The sequence below is a fragment of the Pieris napi genome, chromosome 22 (genome assembly GCF_905475465.1).
Source record: "Pieris napi chromosome 22, ilPieNapi1.2, whole genome shotgun sequence".
Classification (NCBI taxonomy): Eukaryota; Metazoa; Arthropoda; class Insecta; order Lepidoptera; family Pieridae; genus Pieris; species Pieris napi.
The window spans coordinates 5,907,244-5,930,931 of NC_062255.1; the positions used below are offsets into that span (position 1 = coordinate 5,907,244).

Sequence of the window (23,688 nt, forward strand, 5' to 3'; positions counted from 1 at the left end):
TATAAAGTTAAGAGGAAAATGTGGAAAACGCTATCTAGGCATGTGAAATCTAGACTACAATTTTTCATTTGGAATAGCGCCACCTTTGTAAGAATGTAGGCATTAACTTAGGTTTTGGCGGGAAACAAAATGTATATTCAGAACGACAGAACACTATACTGACTACGAACAGTAGAAATTACATATTTAAATATTTTACTTACTTTTAAATGTCTCACTATAACTAACTATTTAGTATTTTTCTATATTCAATATTAGTATATGTTTATTAAGTATTCTATATATTTTTAAATAATTTCCATAAACTCAGCGCATTATTTGGTTTCTGCTATAGGAACGCACATATTTCGTTTTCAATTCATATTTTCATTCAATCAAAGCGCGGGAAACTTCGTTCATGGTCAGACGTTTTTTTCACGGTGGTGAAATTTTAATTTAATTTTACTAGTTTAAACGCAGAGGATAAGCTGGTAGTTTGAATTTTGTATTATATAATCCTTTTATCATATTTGTGTATAGTGCCATCTTGTAGTCGGTAAGTTTCTTTAATTTCTGTAAATATAGTATGAACGAAAGGTCATATAAAGAAATTAAACAAGTTTTTACAAGAAGTCTAAAGAGTTTCATTTACCGGCCGAGTCATTCCCTAAAAAATTGGACATGGTGGGCCATGAGGGGAACAAAGAAGAAATAGAATATTAATCAAGAATGAATCAATCGTTCAGTAGTACAGCTAAAGTGCCAGATTTAACCAAAAGTTAAGTGTTCCTTGTCCTTTTCTTTTTGTGTTCCGAACTGTGTCCTTAATTTAACGATTTGTGCAAATAAGTATTTTAGACCTTTTTTAAGGTAGTGGGAATTGGGATTAAATAATTGGTTAAAATTGTAGTTTCTGCTATTTAAAAATAACAACGATAGTGCGTTTTATAACTCCGTCAGCGCTATCTAGTGGTGCATTTGAACTGATTTAAGTCAGTTTCTTGGCAGTGTTTATTTAGGATAGCATACACTCGTTTTATTTGATACAAATTCTTGTAATTATGTTATTATTAGTATATTTACATTTAAAATGAAAATCCATACTAGAAACATGTGACCAAATTAAAATTCAACTTAAGAGGGAAGGTTACCATCCTAGCTTGCTTCCTTTTGTTTTACATACGGCCAGTTTTTAGCTTAATTTCGTATTTTACCATTTTGGAAGAAGTAAATTAATACCAAATTAATTATCCTAAAAATCTAGACTAATTTATATAAAAATACCAAAGTTGTATACGAGTAAGAGAGAAAAATTATTTTAAATGACAAAGTTTTTTGAAAATCTCTAAATATACTTATTCGTTTATTACTTTACTTAAGTAAATTAATAATACATTTTCTGACGATTGCAACTTTCTATACAATAACAAGGTTATATTGACATGTGCTGATCTAACCTTCGTATTTGAATAATCTTTGTAAAGCACATGAATAATAAATATAATTATTTATTTGAATTCTAATTATCTGAATTCTAAGTTATAATTTAAACACCATATTTTAATTTTAAGTATTCAACTAGCAGACTCGGCCAAGCGTTGCTGTGGCTAAGGTTTTTGTTATATTACATAGTAGTAAACTATTCAAGGGAAACGGTAGGAGACACCAGTCATGGGGACCACCATGCTTTATGGTGGTTATGCCATTAAATTGTAGCTTATGTGAAACGTTGGTACTTTCAACACAGCGCCATCTGTTAGAATTGTATCAAATAATAAACAAATATTTTGCAATAAAATAATATTGCGGGTATAAATTGAGATGTAAGCTATCCTATCTTTTAAGTTGGATTAAACTACACACGGTGTGCAAATTTGATTGATATCGGTTCTGTAGTTTAGGAGTCCATAGCGGACCAACAACGTGACACGTAATTTATATATATTAAGATAAAGATATTAATCCCAAATACAATACTATTTATTTCAGCGTCACCTATTAGATTTGTTTTGCACTATGGTGAGACCTGGAATCTCATTTTACAACTTTTGATGGTACAATAACAATTCATGTTTTACATCTTTTGGTTGTACGGTCTGAATGATTTAACCCGAATGTTAAGAGAATTTATAAAAGCGCCATCTGTTAGATTTTTTACACTTCTTCAAGAGCTTGAATAACATGGTAGGTTACTCTTCGCTGTATAGACCAGTGCCGATAATTTTTGAAACGAAAAAAAATTACAGTAGGATGAAACCCATTAGAAAAGCAGGGGAATATGCTCAAAATGAAAGGAAAAATAAATTACGGTCGATCTGAGGTCGGGAAGGGGTGGGGGGGAGTTTTAAGGGTAAAAAACGGTTTATCTCGATTTCCGGCAAAACTAAAAGTCCTATCGAAGAAAGTTAAATGGCAAAGTTGTAGGTAATAAAAAAATCTAAAACTTTTGTATTTACACATTTTTCACATAACCTCAAAATTGGTGTGAAAAATTCAAAAAACCAAGTTTTTGGTTTTTTATTTTTTCTTTTACAAAAATTTATTTTTTTAAACGAAATTTGGTGAAAACTTACCTTATTATGTCCCAAATATACTGTAATTTATTTGATTAAAAATATTTATTTTTTCACCTTATTTTGAATTAATATCGAAAAAACACCCTAATTTTCAATCGAAAATTCTGACGTCAAAATATCAGCTTTTTTCAAAAAGTTGGAGTGCTTTCAGTTCGTTGAAATCTCTACTTTCCTATGGTAAAAAAAAATATATATATTACCATAGTAAATCTTCTCAGAAAATGCAAAACATTCGTATGCAGTAACGCCCAGACCCGTCATACCCTTCCCTACTTCTCTATGAATCTTCTTTAAATTATAATAAGATGCCTATTTATTACTATTTTAAGATAACTTATATATACCTGAGTGACCTAAAAAAACTTTTAGCCTTTAGATGGGCTAAAATTTTCGTATTTCATAGAGAAGTAGGGAAGGGTATGACGGGTCTGGGCGTTACTGCATACGATGTTTTGCATTTTCTGTGAAGATTTACTATGGTAATATATATATATTTTTTTACCATAGGAAAGTAGAGATTTCAACAAACTGAAAGCACACCAACTTTTTTAAATAAGCTGAAATTTTGACGTCAGAATTTTCGATTGAAAATTAGGGTGTTTTTTCGATATTAATTCAAAATAAGGTGAAAAAATACATATTTTTAATCAAATAAATTACAGTATATTTGGGATATAATAAGGTAAGTTTTCACCAAATTTCGTTAAAAAAAAAAGAAATTTGTAAAAGATAAAAATAAAAACCCAAAAACTTGGTTTTTTGAATTTTTCACATAAATTTTGAGGTTATGTGAAAAATGTGTAAATACAAAATTTTTAGATCTTTTTATTACTTACAACTTTGCCATTTAACTTTCTTCGATAGGACTTTTAGTTTTGCCGGAAATCGAGATAAACCGTTTTTTACCCTTAAAACTCTCCCCCCACCCCTTCCCGACCTCAGATCGACCGTAATTTATTTTTCCTTTCATTTTGAGCATATTCCCCTGCTTTTCTAATGGGTTTCATCCTACTGTAATTTTTTTCACTTTTTATTTATTTTGAAGGCTATCTGCACTGGTCTAGTATGGAATGTAAGGAACGAAAAATCTTTATTCATATTTTGATTTAAATTTATGTTCATTTGATAAAATAAATATTGATAAATGTACTATTAAATTTTTTAGTAAATTAAATCAAGATATCGCACAATAATCAAGTTTTAGTAAAACAGTACGCTTAAAATGGTCCGTTACGTTATTATATTATTCAAGTAGTTGTAATTCTAAAACTATGTGGTTATTACATTAAATATAATAGAAGAAGCACTAATCTTTCATTATAATACAAAATCATACATTAAATCCTTTTTATTTCAATGCAATTTGCCTAATTTAGTCCATTACGTCACTTTATTGTCTTTTGTTGTTTTTATTTTTTCTTCAATCAGTCAAAAATATAGATTTTTTTCAATCATTTATAGATTTAAAGTATAGTGTACTCACTGGTTATATTTGGCACATAGCATGTTTTTACATATTTTAAATAGATATATCAAATTCAATATAATTTTCGTTTCCAAAATAATGCGGACGTTACGTATTACGCCGGCCGTTATTAGATCCCAGATTAAAGATGTTTTTAACCCAAAGTTTATACGGAAAAAGCAATCCACTGATGAAATTGTTAATTACGCAGTGTGGGAAATGACTAAGAATTCAGTAAAAGTAAGCTTACCTTTGTTTCGCAGCGTTCGTATTGGACATAATTTTTTTGACAGCTACAAAACAATCCTTTACAATCGCGATTTACAGGGCAACGGACGCTTTTTTCGCTAGAAAGCGTCTTCCATAAATAAAATAATGTTTTATTCCGAACTCAGAACGGTAGTTTTTAGCAGGGAAGTGGGAATAATAAGACCGTTACGTCTAATGGACAGTCCACCTTACCAAATTTTGAGGAGAACACTAATGTTATCTAAAATCAATTTTTTACCTTAACCGATGGTTTAATAAGGTTTTAAATTGAAAGCCTAGTATAAAATCATTCGAATGACACTTATAACCTTACAAAATATAGCAAGCATTGATATTAATTTTAGCTGCGAACGTGAAGATGTAGGGGTGAGATATGCAAAAAACGCACGTTTTGATTGTTTTATTTTGCAATATAAACTTAAAATATTATGATCTTCTACGGGTTTAAATGCTATAACTACACAAAATAGACTCTTAGGAGTTAAATACCGTTTATTAGCCTCCTGAAACATCAATGGTCTTTGTATAGCCGCACAAAGTTAGAGGACAGGGCGATTTCGCCCTAAGCAAAAAAATTTAAATATTCCCTAATAAAGCCGTACTGAGTTTTTATAGTTTTTAACGGTTACATAATACGTTTGCTTAAAATATTTGTATCAAAGCTTATTTTAATATCGTTAATAGTTTAAAAGACATGATTTTTATACAAATACTAGTAGACTCGGCCAAGCGTTGCTGTGGCTAAGATTTTTGTTATATTACATAGTAGTAAACTATTCAAGAGAAAAGGCAGGAGAACACCAATCCACCAAGCTTTTTTGGTGGTTATGCCATTAAATTGTAATTTGTAGCTTATGTGAAACTTTGGTAATTATTTTGATAAGGATCAATACCTAGGTACGAATAAAGAGCCTTTTCTAGCGGTGGTATTTTAATAAAAGAATAATAATAATAAAAGGACGCTTATTGTGACGTAACTTTAAAAGATAGAGACATGCTGTCGCGACATTTTTTATAGATAGTGATGTGTCCTGAAAAATTTTAATACACCAATTTGTTCTAGTTTTCGCAGCGCACGCGATTGAAGGAAGGTTTTTGTTTATTTTTTTACACCTTGGGTTAGATTATTCAAGTTTTAGTAAGCATATTATGTCACTCGGGAATAGTGTAGCTTGCCAACGGTGAAAGAATTTTTGAAATCGATCCAGTAGTTTCGGTGCCTATTCATTTCAAACAAACAAAAAATCAAACCTTTCCTCTTTATAATATTAGTATAGATATGCAATATTTGGCTTACGTCTGTATATTTCACTCAACCTCCTACTGTTGCAGATACGGTATCATAACATGGTTAGCATGAGTGTGGAGTTCAAACCCCTTAAAGGAACCTAAAAATACATAATACGAAAGTCTTTATTTAAATTTCAAAGTCGGTTCTAAGATTGTTATTTATATAAGCCCCAGTCATGTCGCACATGCTTTTTATCTGGGTATGTGTTGGGATAGAATGCGCACACAATTGACGATATATTTATTTTCTGTATATTCTATCCTGTGTGAATAGTGAGTATATAAATAAAGATTAGCGTAGACAAACGATTATGTTATCAGTTATGAAAATGAAATGAATAAAACAACAATATAATTTGAATAACTATTAATATAATTCAATAGTATCTCTTACAATTATACCTATATTCTTACGCTCCGCGCTTGATTTGGTTTAAGTCTAAGAGAAGAATCAACAGTAGCTCTTATTAAACTTATCATAATCAACAGATGAACAAAATCTAAAAGATTACATTTAATATTAACTAAATGTAAACTTAGAAATGCTACATTTTTTAAGAATACTGATTCATCTCTATTATACGTGCTACGAAACCACTATGCTATTTAGTTGGGAATGTTAACTTTGGTATAAAATATTAATTATAATCAACAAAACATAATCAAACTCAAAGACATTCGAAACGATACTTAACTGTCAAGCATAAATTAAGAAATACTGTTTATTTAGTATAGTCCTAGACCAGTTAAATTATATTTACAAAGCCAGCTGACACTGGAAAACTAAATTAAACTTATCCAAAATCCAAATGGAATTTAAATGTGCTGAGAAAATGATTACGTACATATGAAAATCTATATCTATATGTTTAGAAATACAGTACAAAACTTTGCTTTAGAAAAAACACAAGAATTGAAATTTTACACATGTAGATAAAATATATACTGGGATTTATATAAAATAGAAATTCTAATCGACTCCTATAGGACTCTAATGAGCCTCATTTCACTATGGCTACAAAATCGAAGGCTTTCGTAGGTACCAGTTTTATAACAAGAATTATTCTATTTTCTAATAAGAAATCGTACTTCGAGTACTACAAAAATCAAACACCGAAAATTTTCTAATCACTACTTACAACCAGCTTTTTTGCATCCCTATTAAAAGGTTGTATATTTTTTTGATAGTTATTAATTAGGTCGATTGAAAATTAAATTGGATTATTTCGATTATAAACAATGCAATAGAAGCTTTTCAAATAAGCATAAAATAAGTTTTTATTAAAGATAGGATATTTTACTGTTGTCCGTTGTATAAATAAAATATTGGAAAAATATTTGTTATATACTGTAGTATATAATTTGCTACAAATAGTATAATATATATATTGCACTATTTCACTATAATTAGGCCGGGTTAGCGTAATTTCACAGAAATCTAATTCACTAACAATCAAATCATTAATTCCGTTGAGATTTCTACCACAAAATTCGTTAATGAATCAATGATTTAAATAAGACATTGATTAGCTAATTTTGTATTGATGATATTAAAACTTAGCGGCATATTTGAGTTTTAATACTAATTAAAGAAATCGCTCTAATTTTCTGTATCTCTCAAAGGTACTATGTTACAACTACGGAAAGTAGCAAAAACTCACAAATAACCGCGAATATTTCAATAACATTTATAAAATAAACTCCAAAAAGATAACAAGCATACAAGCGTTCGTTTGCTTCTGTTTAACGCAATAAACAGAGATGGCGCTGTTTCAAGTTAAAACAAGCCGTATGCATATATCATATATAATTTAAGCGGTGGAATCATGAGTAGTATTGGGTATAATGGTGGCTTCTCGTCTCCGTTCTTTGCCCACCGCAGCTAACTCGGCCTGTAGAGTCATCACTCGTTCACGCAGTGATTTGATTTCGTTTTGCCATGTCTGAAACAATATGGAATCTTTTGATATTTGTTTGAACTAAAAAAATCTTGTACACAGCACAGTAAATTTTGTTGCACTTCAATAAAATCGAATTATTTTTTTTGTAAACGTATTATCAATATAGTGTGTGGGAAAATCTACTTAATACTCACAATATTCTGTTTTAAAAGGTCCAATTTGTCGTTTTTAAGCCGGCAGACCTCCTGCCGTAATTGATCTGCGTCTCTCGGAGGTACCATTGCTTCTCTGTTATTGGCAGCGCCTGCTTCAGCTGACGACATGGATTCTAAGCCGGTGTCACTATCCACGTAAACGCCGCCTGCAAGTAAATAGTCATAAGTGATAAATATATACAAACAATAATTTTAACGAATTTTCAGTATTAGTATTTCAGTAGACTTGTATATTTGGACGATGTTTTAGACTCGTATTTATTACGATTAATTTTGTAAAAATATTTTTAGTAAAGTAAAAATTTAAGAAATAAAAAAACGCGATCGACGACGTTAATCTTGTTGCTGTCGCTAGTTGAATATGTGTGAAATATTCACGTGTATTATATGTTTGTTAAAATCTGATTAAAATTGTGTATTACAATTAATTTTGTATCCTATCGCAAAAGGTAAGATTATGTAGAAATAGGCGCGATTGAAATTGATTTGGGAATACCTTATTATGATTAAAAACAATTCTACACATCCATCTATCTACGACAATCTACGCAATGTGCATCTAATTATACAGATTATTTAAAAAGAATTCCCATACTACTACTTGTTATAAAACAGCCATAGTTTGTAAGCATTTATATAATTTAATGAATAAGAGATGGCGCTGATGGAAAGTCTTTAAAAAATACCCGTGTTCTACGAGTTACTGTGCCGGAGTACAATTGTATTAACAGGAACTAACCTGTTATATTTTTACCATAACTGAACCAGTCCTTGTCATCTAATTACAAAAAGAATTCCATAAAATATCTAATTGTGAATATGTTGTGTTTAGTATGAATAAAAATATATTTTATATTTTGAAGTGTAAACAATATATTATGTCATCATTTGTTCCAATATATAATTAATATATTTATTTTATATAGAGAATGGCATTCTAAATATATAGATAACTGGTTATTATTTCACATATATACCAGTTTTACTGTTTTACCAGAATTACGAAATAATGGTATATATAGAATAAAAATACATTATTGTCTAAATGTATGAAAATATGTAATTTAATTAAACTACATAAATAGTACATGTTATTAAAATATGTTACCTAAGTCATGAATAACTACCAACAAACGTAGAAAACGATTTATTTCCGCCCATTATTCCTAAATACTGACCAAGTGGATCAAGATCGACAGAATTCAGGCTGGAGTCGTCGCTATGATCATGTAGCGGAGGGCGTGGCGCAGCCGCTCGTGACGTCACATCCGGGCTGGACTCGCCGGAACCGGAACCGCCCGCTGACCGGACTGACACTGCACTGGCTGATGAGGATGGTATGGACGTCTTTGATCGTCCGCTCTGGAAGAAATTATTTTTACATTATGTAAAAAGAAGCATTCATTATGAATCTTAAAGAAGTACTCGATTTAGGTTAGATTTAAAAAAGCACAGGTCATCCATAAGATCTTCGATGTATACTAAGGATACTAATATTTAGAACTATGTATAAATTATGTTGTGTGTATGTGTTACTTACATTTGGGGTTGGTATTTCATGCGCTAAAACTCTCTTGCACGCGTTATTTTTATTGCTATCGCTGGACAGATTCGTGTCTACACTTGGTGATCTGAAAATAAAAACAAATTAAATTAGCTAAAATGCGTAACGTAGCCATCTGTTAAACAACGTGTTTTTTTTATAGCTCTGGCACGATTTGTGCATTAGCCAGCGTCAAGTATAGGATTTTTTTATAATTCGTGCTTGTCTTTAGAAATTCGACCGTGTCCTCCATGTACGGTTTAAGCACTTGCCCGGTACCGCACAACCCTCCCAAAGGCCGAGAACAAATTTAAATTAAAACTTGCCCTCGAGCCGGGAATCGAACCCGGTACCCCTCACCTAGCTGCCACTTAATAAGACCGCTAGGCTATAAGGCACAACGTGGTTTATAAGTAAAATCAACGCCATCTGGTATGTCTACTAGATGGCGCTGATTTGATTATTTTTTAAATAATAAAAAAAGCAATATACATACCTCATTTTCGAATTATATATGACTTTTCGAACTGTATCAAATATCTTGGTAGCCGGTCCGTCTTGCTTCGGCGTTCCCTCAGGCTGTGGTGAAACCGCTCCTATATCACATCGCGCCCCCGTACCAAGGAACTCAACAGTCTTATCTCTCAACTTTTCAGCCAACGACTGGAGTAAAGACATACGGGTTCGTTGCTCGAGTTCGGCGAATTTCTTTGCTTTGTAGCATGCGTTTTCTGCGTTTATTAACTTGGTGAGGAGGAAGTCTTTGAATTCGCGGCCTTTGCGGAATATTGAAGGCTGCGGGAGAGTCGGTCCGAAGAATGGTACGTCCCCACGAGCTGTGACGCCCACTTTGTACCTGGAACGAACAATTTTTATAAATATAAATTACCTACAATATATGCTTTGAGATAAAAATATGTTTTTCAAGCAATCGGGTCAGAGGAAGGTAATGTCTCGAAAACCCCAAGGGTCCATAGATCAACTCATATGTTGATCCGTGACCAATAGTGATAATTGCAAAGTAGAAAATTATTGTTTTTTTTTATATATTTTTGTATATTGCATGTTTGTATTTTTTTTAATCTAGTTTGTTTTTTACTTTTAATGTTGAAGTTATTTTCTCTTCATCATTGTAATGTTTCCCTTTAAATGTTGTGCACACTTGTTATTGATGCACATGCATGTATCTTGTTTTCTATGTTATGTGTTCTCAGTAACTTGTGTTTGTATGTGTTTCGTTACTGTGCGTTTTAAAATAAAATAAAAATTTCAGGTTTTTAACAATATGTCGAGAGAAACTAAATAACAGCTAATAAACATTAAAACTGTATCAAATTACATTTGTTAATCGAATTAAAACAACTACATTCAAAAACTTAAATGTCATGATAGAAAAATCCAATATTTTCACGGCAATCGTTTTTATAAAAAGAGTAGCATCAACCCCACATTTGCTTTGCATTTAAATTGCCTAGAGAATTTCCCGGCCGTCTGTCTATTTTCCCGCTTCTTAATGCAAATATCACGAATGTACGCTTAACTTCCCCAAACTTACAATGAAGTATAATGAAAAATATTCACGATATTTATCAGTCTCAAATGGTTTCATTTAAATACAGGAAATGTAGTATTAATTTTCTTCGTCTTTTACTGATTTTTTTTAAATCGAGTTAATGATGTTCTAAGATTATCTAATTCATCCCTTAATTACACTGAGAATCGAACCCATTAGCTTTGGGATTAATGCATTATAACAAATCAATCGATCACCTAAACTTCATACACGGTTTCGTTCCCAGAAAATAAAATATTATTAATTATATGTGTAAGCTTGCACTTTGTAAAAACCTAATTTAAAATTAAAAAACTAACACAAAGTTGGTAAGCATAAAGTATTACTAAACAATTATAGTAAGTTTATTCGTTACGAATAAAGTATAAAACTACTGGGCCGATTAGAAAAATCTAGGTACCTTAGACTACAACTAATTCTAAATTATAGGTAAGAACCCGGCAGTTGTTTTATAAAAAGTAAAAAGATCTGTTTCACTCGTACCTGGTCTCCCCTTCGACTTCTATGGGCGTAACCACGATGAATGCGTGTAAGAAGTGTGAAGCGATCATATCAGGTGTGAACGGGGTTGATTTTTCCTGTAAAATGATTTATATGACTAATGAGTTGAAACATACTGCACTATGTGTTTCTTTGCAAACAGGTGAACTTTTTATTTTATATACGCAGAAAACTATTATCTGCGGCAAACCACTTATAAATGGATGCATAAAAAATACGTGTATTTTTATCCGGCATCTGAAGTATATAAAGTTATAAATTGAATTTTAGATTTGATTTTTTTTTTAATGTAACAGGCGGCTTATCTGATTTTAAGTGATACCACCGCCAATAGATACTCTCATTGCCAGAAGGCTATGAAGATTTTAGTATTTTTTGTATTTTTTTTTGTATTGGACAATTCACACCAATTGACCTAGTCCCATGCTAAGCTGGTGAAGCTTGTGTTATGGGTACTAGGGCAACGGATATACATACATATTGTACATAGATAGACCTAACACATATAAATACATATTTAAACACCCAAGACCTAAGCACAACACCAAATGATCGATCGAACCCGGGACCCATGGATTTGCAGTCAGGGGTACTAACCACTAGACCAATGAGCCGTCAAATACATTTTATGGGGCTTGGGTCAGGAGAATGCTTTATTTTCACTCTTAAATATTAATATAATACTATTAATGGCTATTGGCTATAGTCTCGTGACGTAATACATGTATTTTGCTTTTCAAGAAGAGAGTTACTCGCTAGTTAAAGCTCCCTATATATATATATTAGATTTCCTAACCTGAAATACAATAGCGACAATGTCATTTCCAACATGTCGTTTCCTTTGTAATTGCTGCGCGTCGCCCGCGGTGTGCGGCAACAGCGGCGCTACATGAAACATGATCTCTCGATCGTAGAACCTTTCATAGACCGCCTCTGTACCTGTGTGCCCGTTCATTATGTCTAGACCACCTCGGTAACCTGGAAAAATACATACATACATAAATACATTTGTAAAATATATATAAACATGTTAAACTTTTAAGTTCACACAAGCCTACCCATTGAACCTGTGACTCTTTCATTTCCGTGAACTACTAATATGAGTATTTTTTGATCGGTTTTCGATAAACAAATGTTTTTTGTCTGGTGGTGTAATTTTTTTTTATGGCTCTGGCACGATTTGTGCATTAGCCAGCGTCAAGTATAGGATTTTTTTATAATTCGTGCTAGTCTTTAGAAATTCGACCGTATCCTCCATGTGCGGTTTTTAGGCACTCACCCGGTACCACACAACCCTCCCAAAGGCCGAGAACAAATTAAAATCAAATTAAAACTTGCCCTCGAACCGGGAATCGAACCCGGTACCCCTCACCTAGCTACCACTTATTAAGACCGCTAGGCTATGAGGCCCCTAGAAAATTTAATATTAAAGTCAACGTATTGTAATTTATTACAAAGATAATATATATTAATTGACAAGATCATATAGCTCAAGGCAAAATGTAGAATAAATTAATGCGTCGCTACTTATTTGACTGGATATATCAGTATATATTTTATACGAATTATTATTTATATGATAACTACTAATTAACTCATAATTAAAGCGTGTTGGCTTCAGCGTCTCTCATCCCTAAGATCGTAGGTTCGATCCTCAGCTGTGCACCAATACACTTCTGACTATGTGCATTTAACATTCGCTCGAACGGTGAAGGAAAACATGTGAGGAAAACGGCTTGCCCTAGATCCAAAAAGTCGGCGTGTGTCAAGCACAGGAGGCTCATCCACTTGCCTATTAAATTGACAAATGATCATGAAACCGATATAGATATCTGAGGCCCAGACTTAAATAGCGCCACTGGTTTATTCTTTTTAATCTTTTGAGCTACTTATGTAAAAAGTATTTAGTTTTTACCAAGAACCATACCTTTGTGATCCTTCAATTTAATCCTCTGTCCCAACATATCCAAAAACTCATCAAACACCGGCGACGTGTCATTATTCCCGAATAAATCCTCCTCAGTAGTTTGTCCGTACTTTTGGTATAAAACGCCGAACTTAAAAGTGTTCACTAAAACGTGTTCATCATATGCGGCTATCATAGACGACGCATTCAGACACATGATAGCTGTGAAGTTGTCTACATTCACTTGTTCGTTCAGCATTTTCGCCATTCTCAGCGGTGGGGGTAGGTTGCCAGCATCTGAGGATAAACATGGCTATGTTATTAAACAAGAAATAATTACATACCTATAGAAAATTACATATAGTCTTTCCTCCAACTTTGATTTTGTTTCTCTTAAAGTAGGGACTCTAGGGCCGTGGGGTTCAAGTGCAAAAGAGTCTGGAAGATAGTACCGTTGACCCCAGAGCTGGTGCTTTCCTCGCTCAACAAATAAGTATCGCAATACAGGGAGGAAATGATGCCAGCGTTAAAACTTGTTAAACTAAACTTTTAATTATTTTAATTTTCTATTATTTTATTAAGTTTTTATTATAATTATTACTGTAGGTTAAGAACATTGTCAATTAGTTTGTATGTTTTATTTTAAATGTAACATAAAGTTTTCTTTTTCTTTTACATATAGATAGATATTTGTGAGACCTTTAAGGCAAGGTGTAATATTCTTGAGTAATAATAGTGACAATATGTTTAAATATCATCAATAAAAAAGACGTTGATATGCATCGCCAATATACATTTTTAGTACTACCTGATTTGATATATTAATATTCGAAAATGGAAGATCGTTTTAATGATTTGAAAATAACACGATGCCTTATATCTGCTTCGCCAGTTAAATATTGATATTGTTCAATTTATATGCAAGACTCAGTAGTGACCATAGATGGCGCTGTACGCAATTAAGACTAAAATAACATGCCACACACATCTGTGAGACTTACCCTATATTCGAAATCACTTAGCACGTTTCTCAGACTTTTTATGTAACATATAGCAAGATATACTCACTTGTAATAGGTATAAGTCCATGCATAGTTTCGGTACGCAGTCGCAAAAGTATCCTGGTGTGATCCTGACCAGCCATGTGTTCGTTTTTCAAGGACATCACTACTGGCCCAAGGCTTGCGTCAAAACCGACCAAGTTGATGTGTTCCTAGAAATAAAGATGAAAATATAAGTACACACTTACTAACAAATAAGGGTTTTCAAGGAAACTGATTTCAAAGGTGTCGGGATATTTTTTACACAGATTTTAGACATTTTAATTGTTTGCCTAATAATAAACAAAGTTGCCTAGGTAATACACATGCTGGTCCCAATTAATTGCAACATTGATTACCTAAAAGAACAGTTTTCTGCTTGTTAATTCTTCTACTTCTATTCTTCTATTATTTCACTCAGAAACAATTCCTATAACATGATTTTTTTATTGAACATAATATATAAGATTTATTGTTGTTCTTAGTTTCGCAAAATAACTTAAAGTTCATTAGAGTTCGAAATAAGTATGTTATCCAATTTCCTTGAAGCTGTAAATATTGTTTACAGGAAAACCACAGATTATAAACCTGAACTAATTAATCTACTAATTAGTATTATCTATACCTCAATAGGTCACGTTTAATTAAGGATATGTTTATTTTCAATTGTTTAATCTATAGTAGAGTCGTTGACCAAGTTGTTTTCTGACCAAAACATTACCAGATATCGGTTAATTCGTTTAAGATACCCATAAGACAAACACACATACAGCTGATTAAGTCCAGCCGAGTACAAGTATTCAAGTAAATAATGTAGAAAAAGGCTTTAAAGATTTTTTTGTAGAAAATATAGTTGTAAATAATCTTTATATATATAATTCTTCTGTGAGTGTGTATGTCACTGAACTTCTCTCAAACGACTGGACCGATTTTGATGAAATTTTTTGTGTGTGTTCAAGGGGATCTGGGAATGGTTTAGATTCACAAATCAGCCCGGCAGGTGGCGCTGCAGTCGGTACTTTCATACTTTAATATCCTAATAGCTTGAAATATCATGCAGGACAACGTCTGTGGGGTCCACTAGTGAATATATATAAATTAAATATATATTCATTATATATTAAAAGGTAAATAGGTAAATTTGCAATCAATGAAAGTTAACTCAGTACTTCGCGATATTTATCGTTCGTAAAATGTTTAAAGTACAATGATTTAAAACGACACTAAGCGCTTGAAAGCCTATTTTGTAATATTAACCCAAGGGTGGCATCCTCGGGCGGGCACTTTCCTGTTTCCTGTCAAAATCCATAGTAAATTGCCTTCGAATCGCATTGGAAGTTAAGAAAATGTAACATCTTTAACTCCTAGCTGACGTTTGGGTTTAAGTGATTTTTGTATTATGTTCTTGATATTATATATATGAACTATCTGTAAACTAATTATTAAATAAAGATTTTTTTATATAATTCACACTGCATATTTCAAAAATTATTATTGTATGACATACATTATCACATCTTTGAATTGAATGAATTTTTTGTATAGTAATTAGGGGCCCATCAGGTATTACGTCAGTAGATACACTTCAATATATAGCCCCCCCCCCCTATATATTGAAGTGTACCCCTCTTGTCAGCAAAAGTAAACAAAGCTCTCAAAAATAATAGTACATAAACGTATTAATTGTGTGTAGGAATCCTTGATAGTACATTTCGTTTTCAAGCATAGACAATGTGTGGGTAATATGTGTAAAAAACGTAAATAATTACTGTTGACGTAATCACCAAATAAGAAAATCAAAGACCCCCCCCTCCCCCTATGGTGCTTACGTAATACTTGAACGGCATCATAGTAATATTCCAGTGGCGCTACTATATGGGGCTTGGTCTCAAATTCGATAATTTTTAATTAATAGACAAGTAGGTGATCAGAATTCTGTGTTTAAAACTGTTACCATAAGTGTACAATAGATGATGAGAAATGTATTATACTATGTTCATTAACTAAGATAAACTTAACGTCATACAGACAGTATAGTATAGTATAAAAAGGAAAATAAATGCGAAGAAGCGATCCACGTAATGCATGATTCAGATTACCTAAGATTTCCGATGATGTCATTTACATGTAATTGTTAAGTTGTCATCCAATGAAGATTGACCTATCACACCTCAGTTACCTATTAAATTTATTGACCATGACTGCGCATTTAATTGCATCATTTTTATTAGCACTTGCCATTTTGATTAAATGTTAGAACAAGTGTATTCCACGTCCTATTTCACTAGTAAAACATATGTTTATTATGGAACATAAGATACATGTATCACTATAATTTAAAGATTGTTGCTGTAATGTGTTTGAGGATAGAATTTAAGTAGAACACCAAAGTTTTATATAAATCCTATATGCTTCGATTTAACCAGCCTTGGAGTATTATTTGTAGCAATTTCTATACATTCAAGAGCCATTTAAATTTTAATTATTATCACATTGTCGCCAGGAACTAAAATCACCTTGTAACATCCGCTGTTTCAACATTATTTTGTCAGTAGAAGGACACTTGTTTAACAAATTAAAAGTCCGAAGTCCATCGAATAGATTTTGTAAAACGTCTGTACCGATAATTTTGCCAATAGCTAAGCCGAAATAAATAAGTTTTCGATAGATCCCAATGGAAGAGAAAACGTTTTTCCTGTCTCAAAAGGTCGTTGACTAATCAATCATTTTAATATAATATAGTTTAATATTGTATATTTTATTTGACAATATATCTTAATCTTAGCTTTATTTATTTACAGAAGTACAGCACTTACAGTCGCGAACAATAAATATAGTAAAGTATATAATTGAGCAGTGCCACTAGTGGCTTCAGCGTGCTACTCTCATACCTGAGATCGTAGGTTCGAGCCCCGGCTGTGCACCAATGGACTTTCTTTCTATGTGCGCATTTAACATTTGCTCGAACGGTGAAGGGAAAACATCGTGAGGAAACCGACATGTCTTAGACCCAAAAAGTCGACGGCGTGTGTCAGGCACTGGAGGCTGATCACCTACTTGCTTATTAGATTTAAAAATGATCATGAAACAGATTCAGACATCTTAGGCCACCTAAAGAGGTTGTAGCGCCACTGATTTATTTATTTTAAGTCTATAATGTTAAATACATATACAAAATATCGCTACTGTGAACTTACTCTGCGACTCTTTCATTGTTTTGCAGCATATAATACGTGTTTATTGAGCGTTGGCGTTTTCTTGTTTACTATAATAAAGAATATCTACATTACTAAATATAAAATGTTTTTCCGGTCAGAACTACAAGATCTGTTTTTAAATCGCTGTTTACATTCTACCGGTTTTATGTATCAATAAAAAAATATTTAAAATTGTTATGTATGCTACCATGACGATAAAATAATTTTTGCAGTCTTCAGCTAAATGTGAAGTTAACGACAGTTATAAAGCGTACAAGGTTTACAATTGTTTTAATTTTGAGGGTCACTTTGATAAGTGAACAAAGGACTGTCATGGGAGCTCTTGCGTAGTTCTTAATGTGTATTTCCCATAATAGTTGTTTGGTATAGGCCAAAGTTTTCGACGACAGTTTCATGATCATTTGTATCAAAAGTAGGTCAGTTTTCTGTGCCTTACAATCAAGAGCTGTTTTTTTTTAATTTGTCGAATCACGGCATTTTTTTCTATAGTATTTTACGACTTGTAGTGTGTAGTACCCCAAGTTATATTAACAAGGTGCATGGCTTTGGACCCCTTAAGAAAAAAACAAAAAAAAAGGAAAAAATGGGTCCCAGTGAGTAGAAGAAAAAACTTGCGCTCCGACCGGGAATCGAACCCGATACCCCTCACCTAGCGAACACTTAACAAGACCGCTAGGCTATGGGGCTCTTAACCTAACATACCCTAATGTAATTCACGCCCCCTTAATATTACTACATACAATCTAATAAAAAAATAAAATACTTATATAATACCTTCTTTCATCCATTTCACATATCATGATGTTTTAATTTCTATGGGATTAAAGAACATGCGCCACCACATTATTGCATGGTACACTATTGCCGAATGATGAAAATATGTAGAAAAGAATATGGAGCTGTTTTGACTTTTGAGGTGGACAAATTACCGCTATATTTATCAAGTAGGTATGTAACAAATAGATAACAACTTACATTGTCCTATTGACGTATTTCCACATATTTATGACCGCATAGATTTGGCCCACATTAGTATTGTTACAAATTATATTCAAAACTATTCGTGCTACTAATAATTATGTTGAGGACAATACGGCTTTAAGTTTTCCCTATATTTTTTATTACCTATGACTTAACGTGTGCTAAAGGAAATATTAAGGTATATATTTGATACATGAGCTTATTTCTATGACGTTTTAGACGGATGATCAGAAATAGATAACAATGAATAAGTATGAGAGACGTGATCAATTTAATAAATCGATTGTGTCTCGATGCTTAGTGTTTCCGTTTGTAATCGAAGCATCTTCTGCCAGGAAGTCATTAGTACTTTTCCAATTAAAGAAAGCACAATTCATTAGTAAATGTCGAAGGAAATGGTTTGAATGGTTTCATTGTATAACAATACTGTCTTAGTGTAAATGTTTTAAAGGGTTGAACTTTATTCTAATATCATATTAAACAGACTTATTTTAAGAATAAGGTGTTGACATAGCGTAGAGTAAAAATAATTGTCTATTATTAATCCTATTCAAAAAGTATCGTGCTCGAAAATATTATTATGAATAAAATTTAAATTTCGAACTTTGATTAAAAGCAAATATAAGAATTTGAATTTAGAAGTATGTTTCGTTAAATGTTACCAGTGATTTAAATTTCGAATTATATTATCCATGGTATGGATAAGAATTCGAATTTCGAATGTTCTTAAACTTCGAAACAGATGAATGCGATAAAAATGTCTTTTCAAGTGCCATTACGCAACATTATCATTAGCGGTTTGGTTTGAGTTCTGAAATCCCTTCATTGCTTGTCCTTTTTCATAGCCCAAGACGTAAATTGAAAGCTGAGGACCGTAATTGTAGGGACGTGAGGTTAATGTTCCCTTTTACTGCTTGATGGATCATGCCATTGGTTCGGGATTCTTTTGGGAACTAAACATTCCATCAGTGACAATCTTTAGGATGACATGTCGTTTTTTATCGTTTACGTCATTTACTGAATAAAGTATGTGTCAAAAAGATAAATATAGATTACTACATGTCTAACTTTTTGTTTAGCAAACGTATTAAGCATTTACACTTCGTTATCTTAAACATACAAATAAAAATCAGGTTACATAGAGCAACAAGGGGCCTTATCACAAACAAGCGATTGCTTACAGGCAATCCTAGTAAGGAAAAAAAAAAGGGAAACCTACTGACCTCCCGCACTTCTTTCACTTTACCCTCTTATGCTATTCCCTGGATATCTTATGGGACCTCTGTTTAGTCTTTTCTCTCTTTAGTCTCTAGGAAGTCTTTTTTAAAGGAACTTTGTCACCAAGAGGCTTTCAAACTCCAGAGAAAGTTGTAATATTTCGGCCGGAAGCCTCATGATCTTTGAAAAACTTATTTTAACCGAATAACGGAGGGAAATAGACAAAGGGGCCGCACCTCAACACGGTAGACCATGTATCATTAAATATGGACACTGAGACCTTCTCATACGCCATTCATCTAGCTGGGGCTCGTCGCAGATGGAAGCAGTACCACAACGAGGTGATCATCACGACGCTCAGCGAGCGATCGGAGGAGAAAAAAGTATTTTATTTTAATTATACATTATACAATTTTATTTTATTTACATTTTTATTAATTTTACTATACACCTTTACACAAGACTTCATTCTGTACACTGGTAACATTTTTTTTTCTACTAAGTATTTATTACATTCTTTTTTTGCGACTGAGGCCCAAACTAGCTGCTGTGGTCTCTGGCAGAATGACCAGCGCTGTGGAACATTCTGCTCCTCAGCATAATGCTGAGCCAAGGCCAATTACAGCCACAGCACACACTCACACACGTAAACACACTTGAAATGAACCGAAAGGGATTTTTTTTTATTGTTTTTGATCATTTTTTTTCTTTGATTATTGTTATTTTGTGTGTGTTTTTGTTTGTAATAAATGTTATGTCTGTCTATCTGTCAAAAATTTACGACTCATTGGTCTAGTGGTTAGTACCCCTGACTGCGAATCCATGGGTCCCGGGTTCGATCCCCGGCTGAGGCGAACATCGATGTGATGAGCATTTGGTGTTGTTCTTAGGTCTTGGGTGTTTAAATATGTATATCTATCTATAATATGTATATATATCCGTTGCCTAGTACCCATAACACAAGCTTCACCAGCTTAGCATGGGACTAGGTCAATTGGTGTGAATTGTCTTTAAAAAAAAAAAAAATTGAATTAACTCGAAAAAATCCAACGATCTATTTTACGTCATTTGCAATCGTTTCTCTTCGGAATCGTCCTCGAACCAATTTCTCGTTATGAAAGGCATTTGCTTATTCCACTGCCTTTTGTGCGGCATCTGTCTTCGTCACAGATTTAAATTACTTTATCGATCTTCAATTCATCTTAACGTGAAACGTTCTTATTAATTAATTATTTGTTATTAATAATAAGTATTCGAAATCTGTCTTAGCATTAATTGACTTTAGTTTTATAAGGCATAAAAATAATTTCTAAATTCCAGCAAATTAAAAGATGAGAGTGTAGAATCAAAACAGCTTGTACATGTATATGTTAGGTATAAACTTACTGGTGTGATACTGAACGCTGATGTCATGCTTTTAAGATTTTATTTCATTTCCAAGACTTAATAATAAGCAAATAAATTGTCTTGAAATTGGTACATACTACACTCGGCGTCAAAAAAATCGCACCTTTCCTAAAATTCGTGTCAAGCGATTATAATTCCGAAGATCCTTCCTGTACCCTATCATTATTAGTATTATTTGAAAGCTAATGAAATCCCTTATTTGAAAACAGTAGGAAATTGGCCACAACCCCCATAAAAAAAGAAAATTCTGGGAAAATGTGAAACAATGTGTATTCTGATCAAAATTACAAATAAAAGGAACAATACAAAAATTAAAAATAAACAATGACAATCCTTAAAAATTTGTCTTAAAACCTAGTGTTGCCTCCTCTAGCCCTCCGACCAGCTTCCAAGCGGTCAGTCATGGACCTGATGAGCGTCACGACGTGTTCCTGGGGAATGTTGTCCCACTCCTCGATGACGGCATCTCGAAGCTCATCGAGAGTGGCAGGAGCTGGATTACGGGCCCGAACTCTCCGTTTTAGCTCGTCTCAGAGGTGCTCAATAGGATTGAGGTCGGGGCTTCTTGCTGGCCAGTCCATAACCTTGATGCTAACTCGACGTAGGTAGTCCTTGACAATCAAGGCTATGTGGCACCGGGCGTTGTCGTGCATGAACTCGAAGTTGGCGCCGACAAAACCTGCACATGGGACCACATCCTCCTCCAAAACCTCGGTGATATACCGGTGGGCAGTCAGAGACCGCGACCATCTCCAGCTCTGGAGACACACACAAGGTCTGTCTTGCCGTCGATAGAAATGCCGCCCTAAAACATGCAGGATCCTCCTCCATACCCGACGGTTTTCACGGTGCAGGCTGGTGTGAATCGCTCCCCTGGTCGCCTGTAGACTCTCTTACGCATGTTGTTTGTATATAGGCACACTCGGGTTTCGTCGGAGAACAGGACATTCCTCCACTGGTCGAAAGTCCACGGCACGTGCGTTTCGTAAAATCGCTTCCTTTTCGTTCGGTGGCTGGCAGTCAATTGGGGGCCTGTAGCAGCTCTCCGGGGTAGCAAATTCTTCTCTCACAGCCTTCTTCTGATAGTGGAGATGCTGTGAGCTGTCCTTCGAGTAGCTCAAAGCCGCTGCTGCAGCTCCACAGCGTTGGAGAAGCGGTTCCGCAAAGACGTCGACACAATGAAGCGATCACCTCTGACGGTAGTGCAGCGACTTCTCCCGGATCCATGTCTCCTGATGTAACCTCCAGTCTCTTGGAACCGTTGGTATACCCGTTGCACTCGAAATCGGCTGATTTTCAGTTGCCGAGCAATTTCAACCTGCCGTAGTCCGATTCGCAGTAGGGCCACCACTTGAGCTGCTGCTTTGCTATGGTATCCATTTTCACTGGGTTTTTTCTTGTCGAAGCTCTTCAGGAGTGACCTCTGTGACGTCTGGCTAGCGAATAACCCATAATTGACTTTTACCCCCTCGTTTAATACGCGTCCAGTGTGGTACAATTAGTGAGCCTCCAAACGCGTACATCGCTACTTTTTAATAAAAGTGCTGGCGATTTGTGGTTTTTGATTTTCCGTAAACAATTGATTATTTTATTGAAAGCTTATTAATTGAGCTTTTAAATGATACTAATAATGATAGGGTACAGGAAGGATCTTAGAAGTTATAATCGCTTGACACGAATTTTAAGAAAGGTGCGATTTTTTTGACGCCGAGTGTATGATGAATATTTAAAAAAAGCTCACAATCAGCCATACTGTCTGCAAATGTCCAATTGTTTATTGTCATATTCTCTATAAATTGAGATATCATTATATATGATATCTCAATTTTTATGATCTAAAAACTCATAGAACCACCGTGCCTTTATCTAATCACCTTCCCCTTGAAAGGGAGCGTTCAAGTATTACGTAACGCAATTTTTGGAGATTATTGACCCCCCCTCCCCCATGTAACTTGCCGTAACGTTTTCAGTACCCAAGTACAGTACTGTACCCAAGTATAGTAAAACGTTTCGTGACCACCTAGTGATTCTTCAGTTACTATTATGTGGTGTAAGTCCAAAATAATATTAACAATAACGTGTAATTCAATTCCCGCCCCGCATCGTAACGTTTTACAAAATGACCCCCCCCTCCCAAAATTAGTTACGTAATACTTAAACGCTCCCAAAGTATTAAACTGTAGTGTTCTGTAACCTGTGGGAAGGTAAATAGTTTAAATGCCATGTCGTTTGAACTCTGGTTTTTTTTTCTATATGCACAATTAATGTTTGCTACAAAATATGCCATCGTCACTGGCATGTCTCAGATCCAAAAATTAGCAACCCTGAAGACACACTGCACTGCACTCTTCCAAATAAAGAGTCTGTCTCTTTTCAAAACAGCGTTTATAAGACAGAATGATATGAAAGAGTACTAGTTAAACAGACTATGATAAATGACGTAGGTATTCTAGCTTTTTATCGCAATGAAACTAGTTTAGTATGTTACACGTCAATGATAAAAATGAATTAACATAGTGAGAAGCGTCACGATAGTTTTCCTGTTACTTTAGGATATTTCCATGTAATTTTGTGTTAACAAGAATATCATTCACACATTCCATAC

At 33.7% G+C, this 23,688-nt stretch overlaps 1 protein-coding gene across 6 annotated transcripts in view; it reads right to left on the minus strand.

Annotated features, from left to right (window-relative positions):
• Positions 1 to 6,788: 6,788 nt before the first annotated feature.
• Positions 6,789 to 23,688, minus strand: part of LOC125060761 (rap1 GTPase-activating protein 1) — a 248,782-nt gene continuing 231,882 nt past the window's right edge. For 5 of the 6 annotated variants that reach the window (XM_047665809.1, XM_047665811.1, XM_047665806.1 and 2 more), the window contains 10 exons: positions 14,288 to 14,432; positions 13,241 to 13,516; positions 12,110 to 12,291; positions 11,296 to 11,390; positions 9,736 to 10,095; positions 9,237 to 9,327; positions 8,875 to 9,058; positions 8,436 to 8,474; positions 7,676 to 7,842; positions 6,789 to 7,523 (listed from right to left, as the gene is read on the minus strand). In XM_047665809.1, the coding sequence (XP_047521765.1) occupies positions 7,392 to 7,523; positions 7,676 to 7,842; positions 8,436 to 8,474; positions 8,875 to 9,058; positions 9,237 to 9,327; positions 9,736 to 10,095; positions 11,296 to 11,390; positions 12,110 to 12,291; positions 13,241 to 13,516; positions 14,288 to 14,432 (1,671 nt within the window). In that variant the 3' untranslated portion in view covers positions 6,789 to 7,391. The remainder of the gene's footprint in view (positions 7,524 to 7,675; positions 7,843 to 8,435; positions 8,475 to 8,874; positions 9,059 to 9,236; positions 9,328 to 9,735; positions 10,096 to 11,295; positions 11,391 to 12,109; positions 12,292 to 13,240; positions 13,517 to 14,287; positions 14,433 to 23,688) is intronic. The other variant, XM_047665810.1, reaches the window with a different exon arrangement.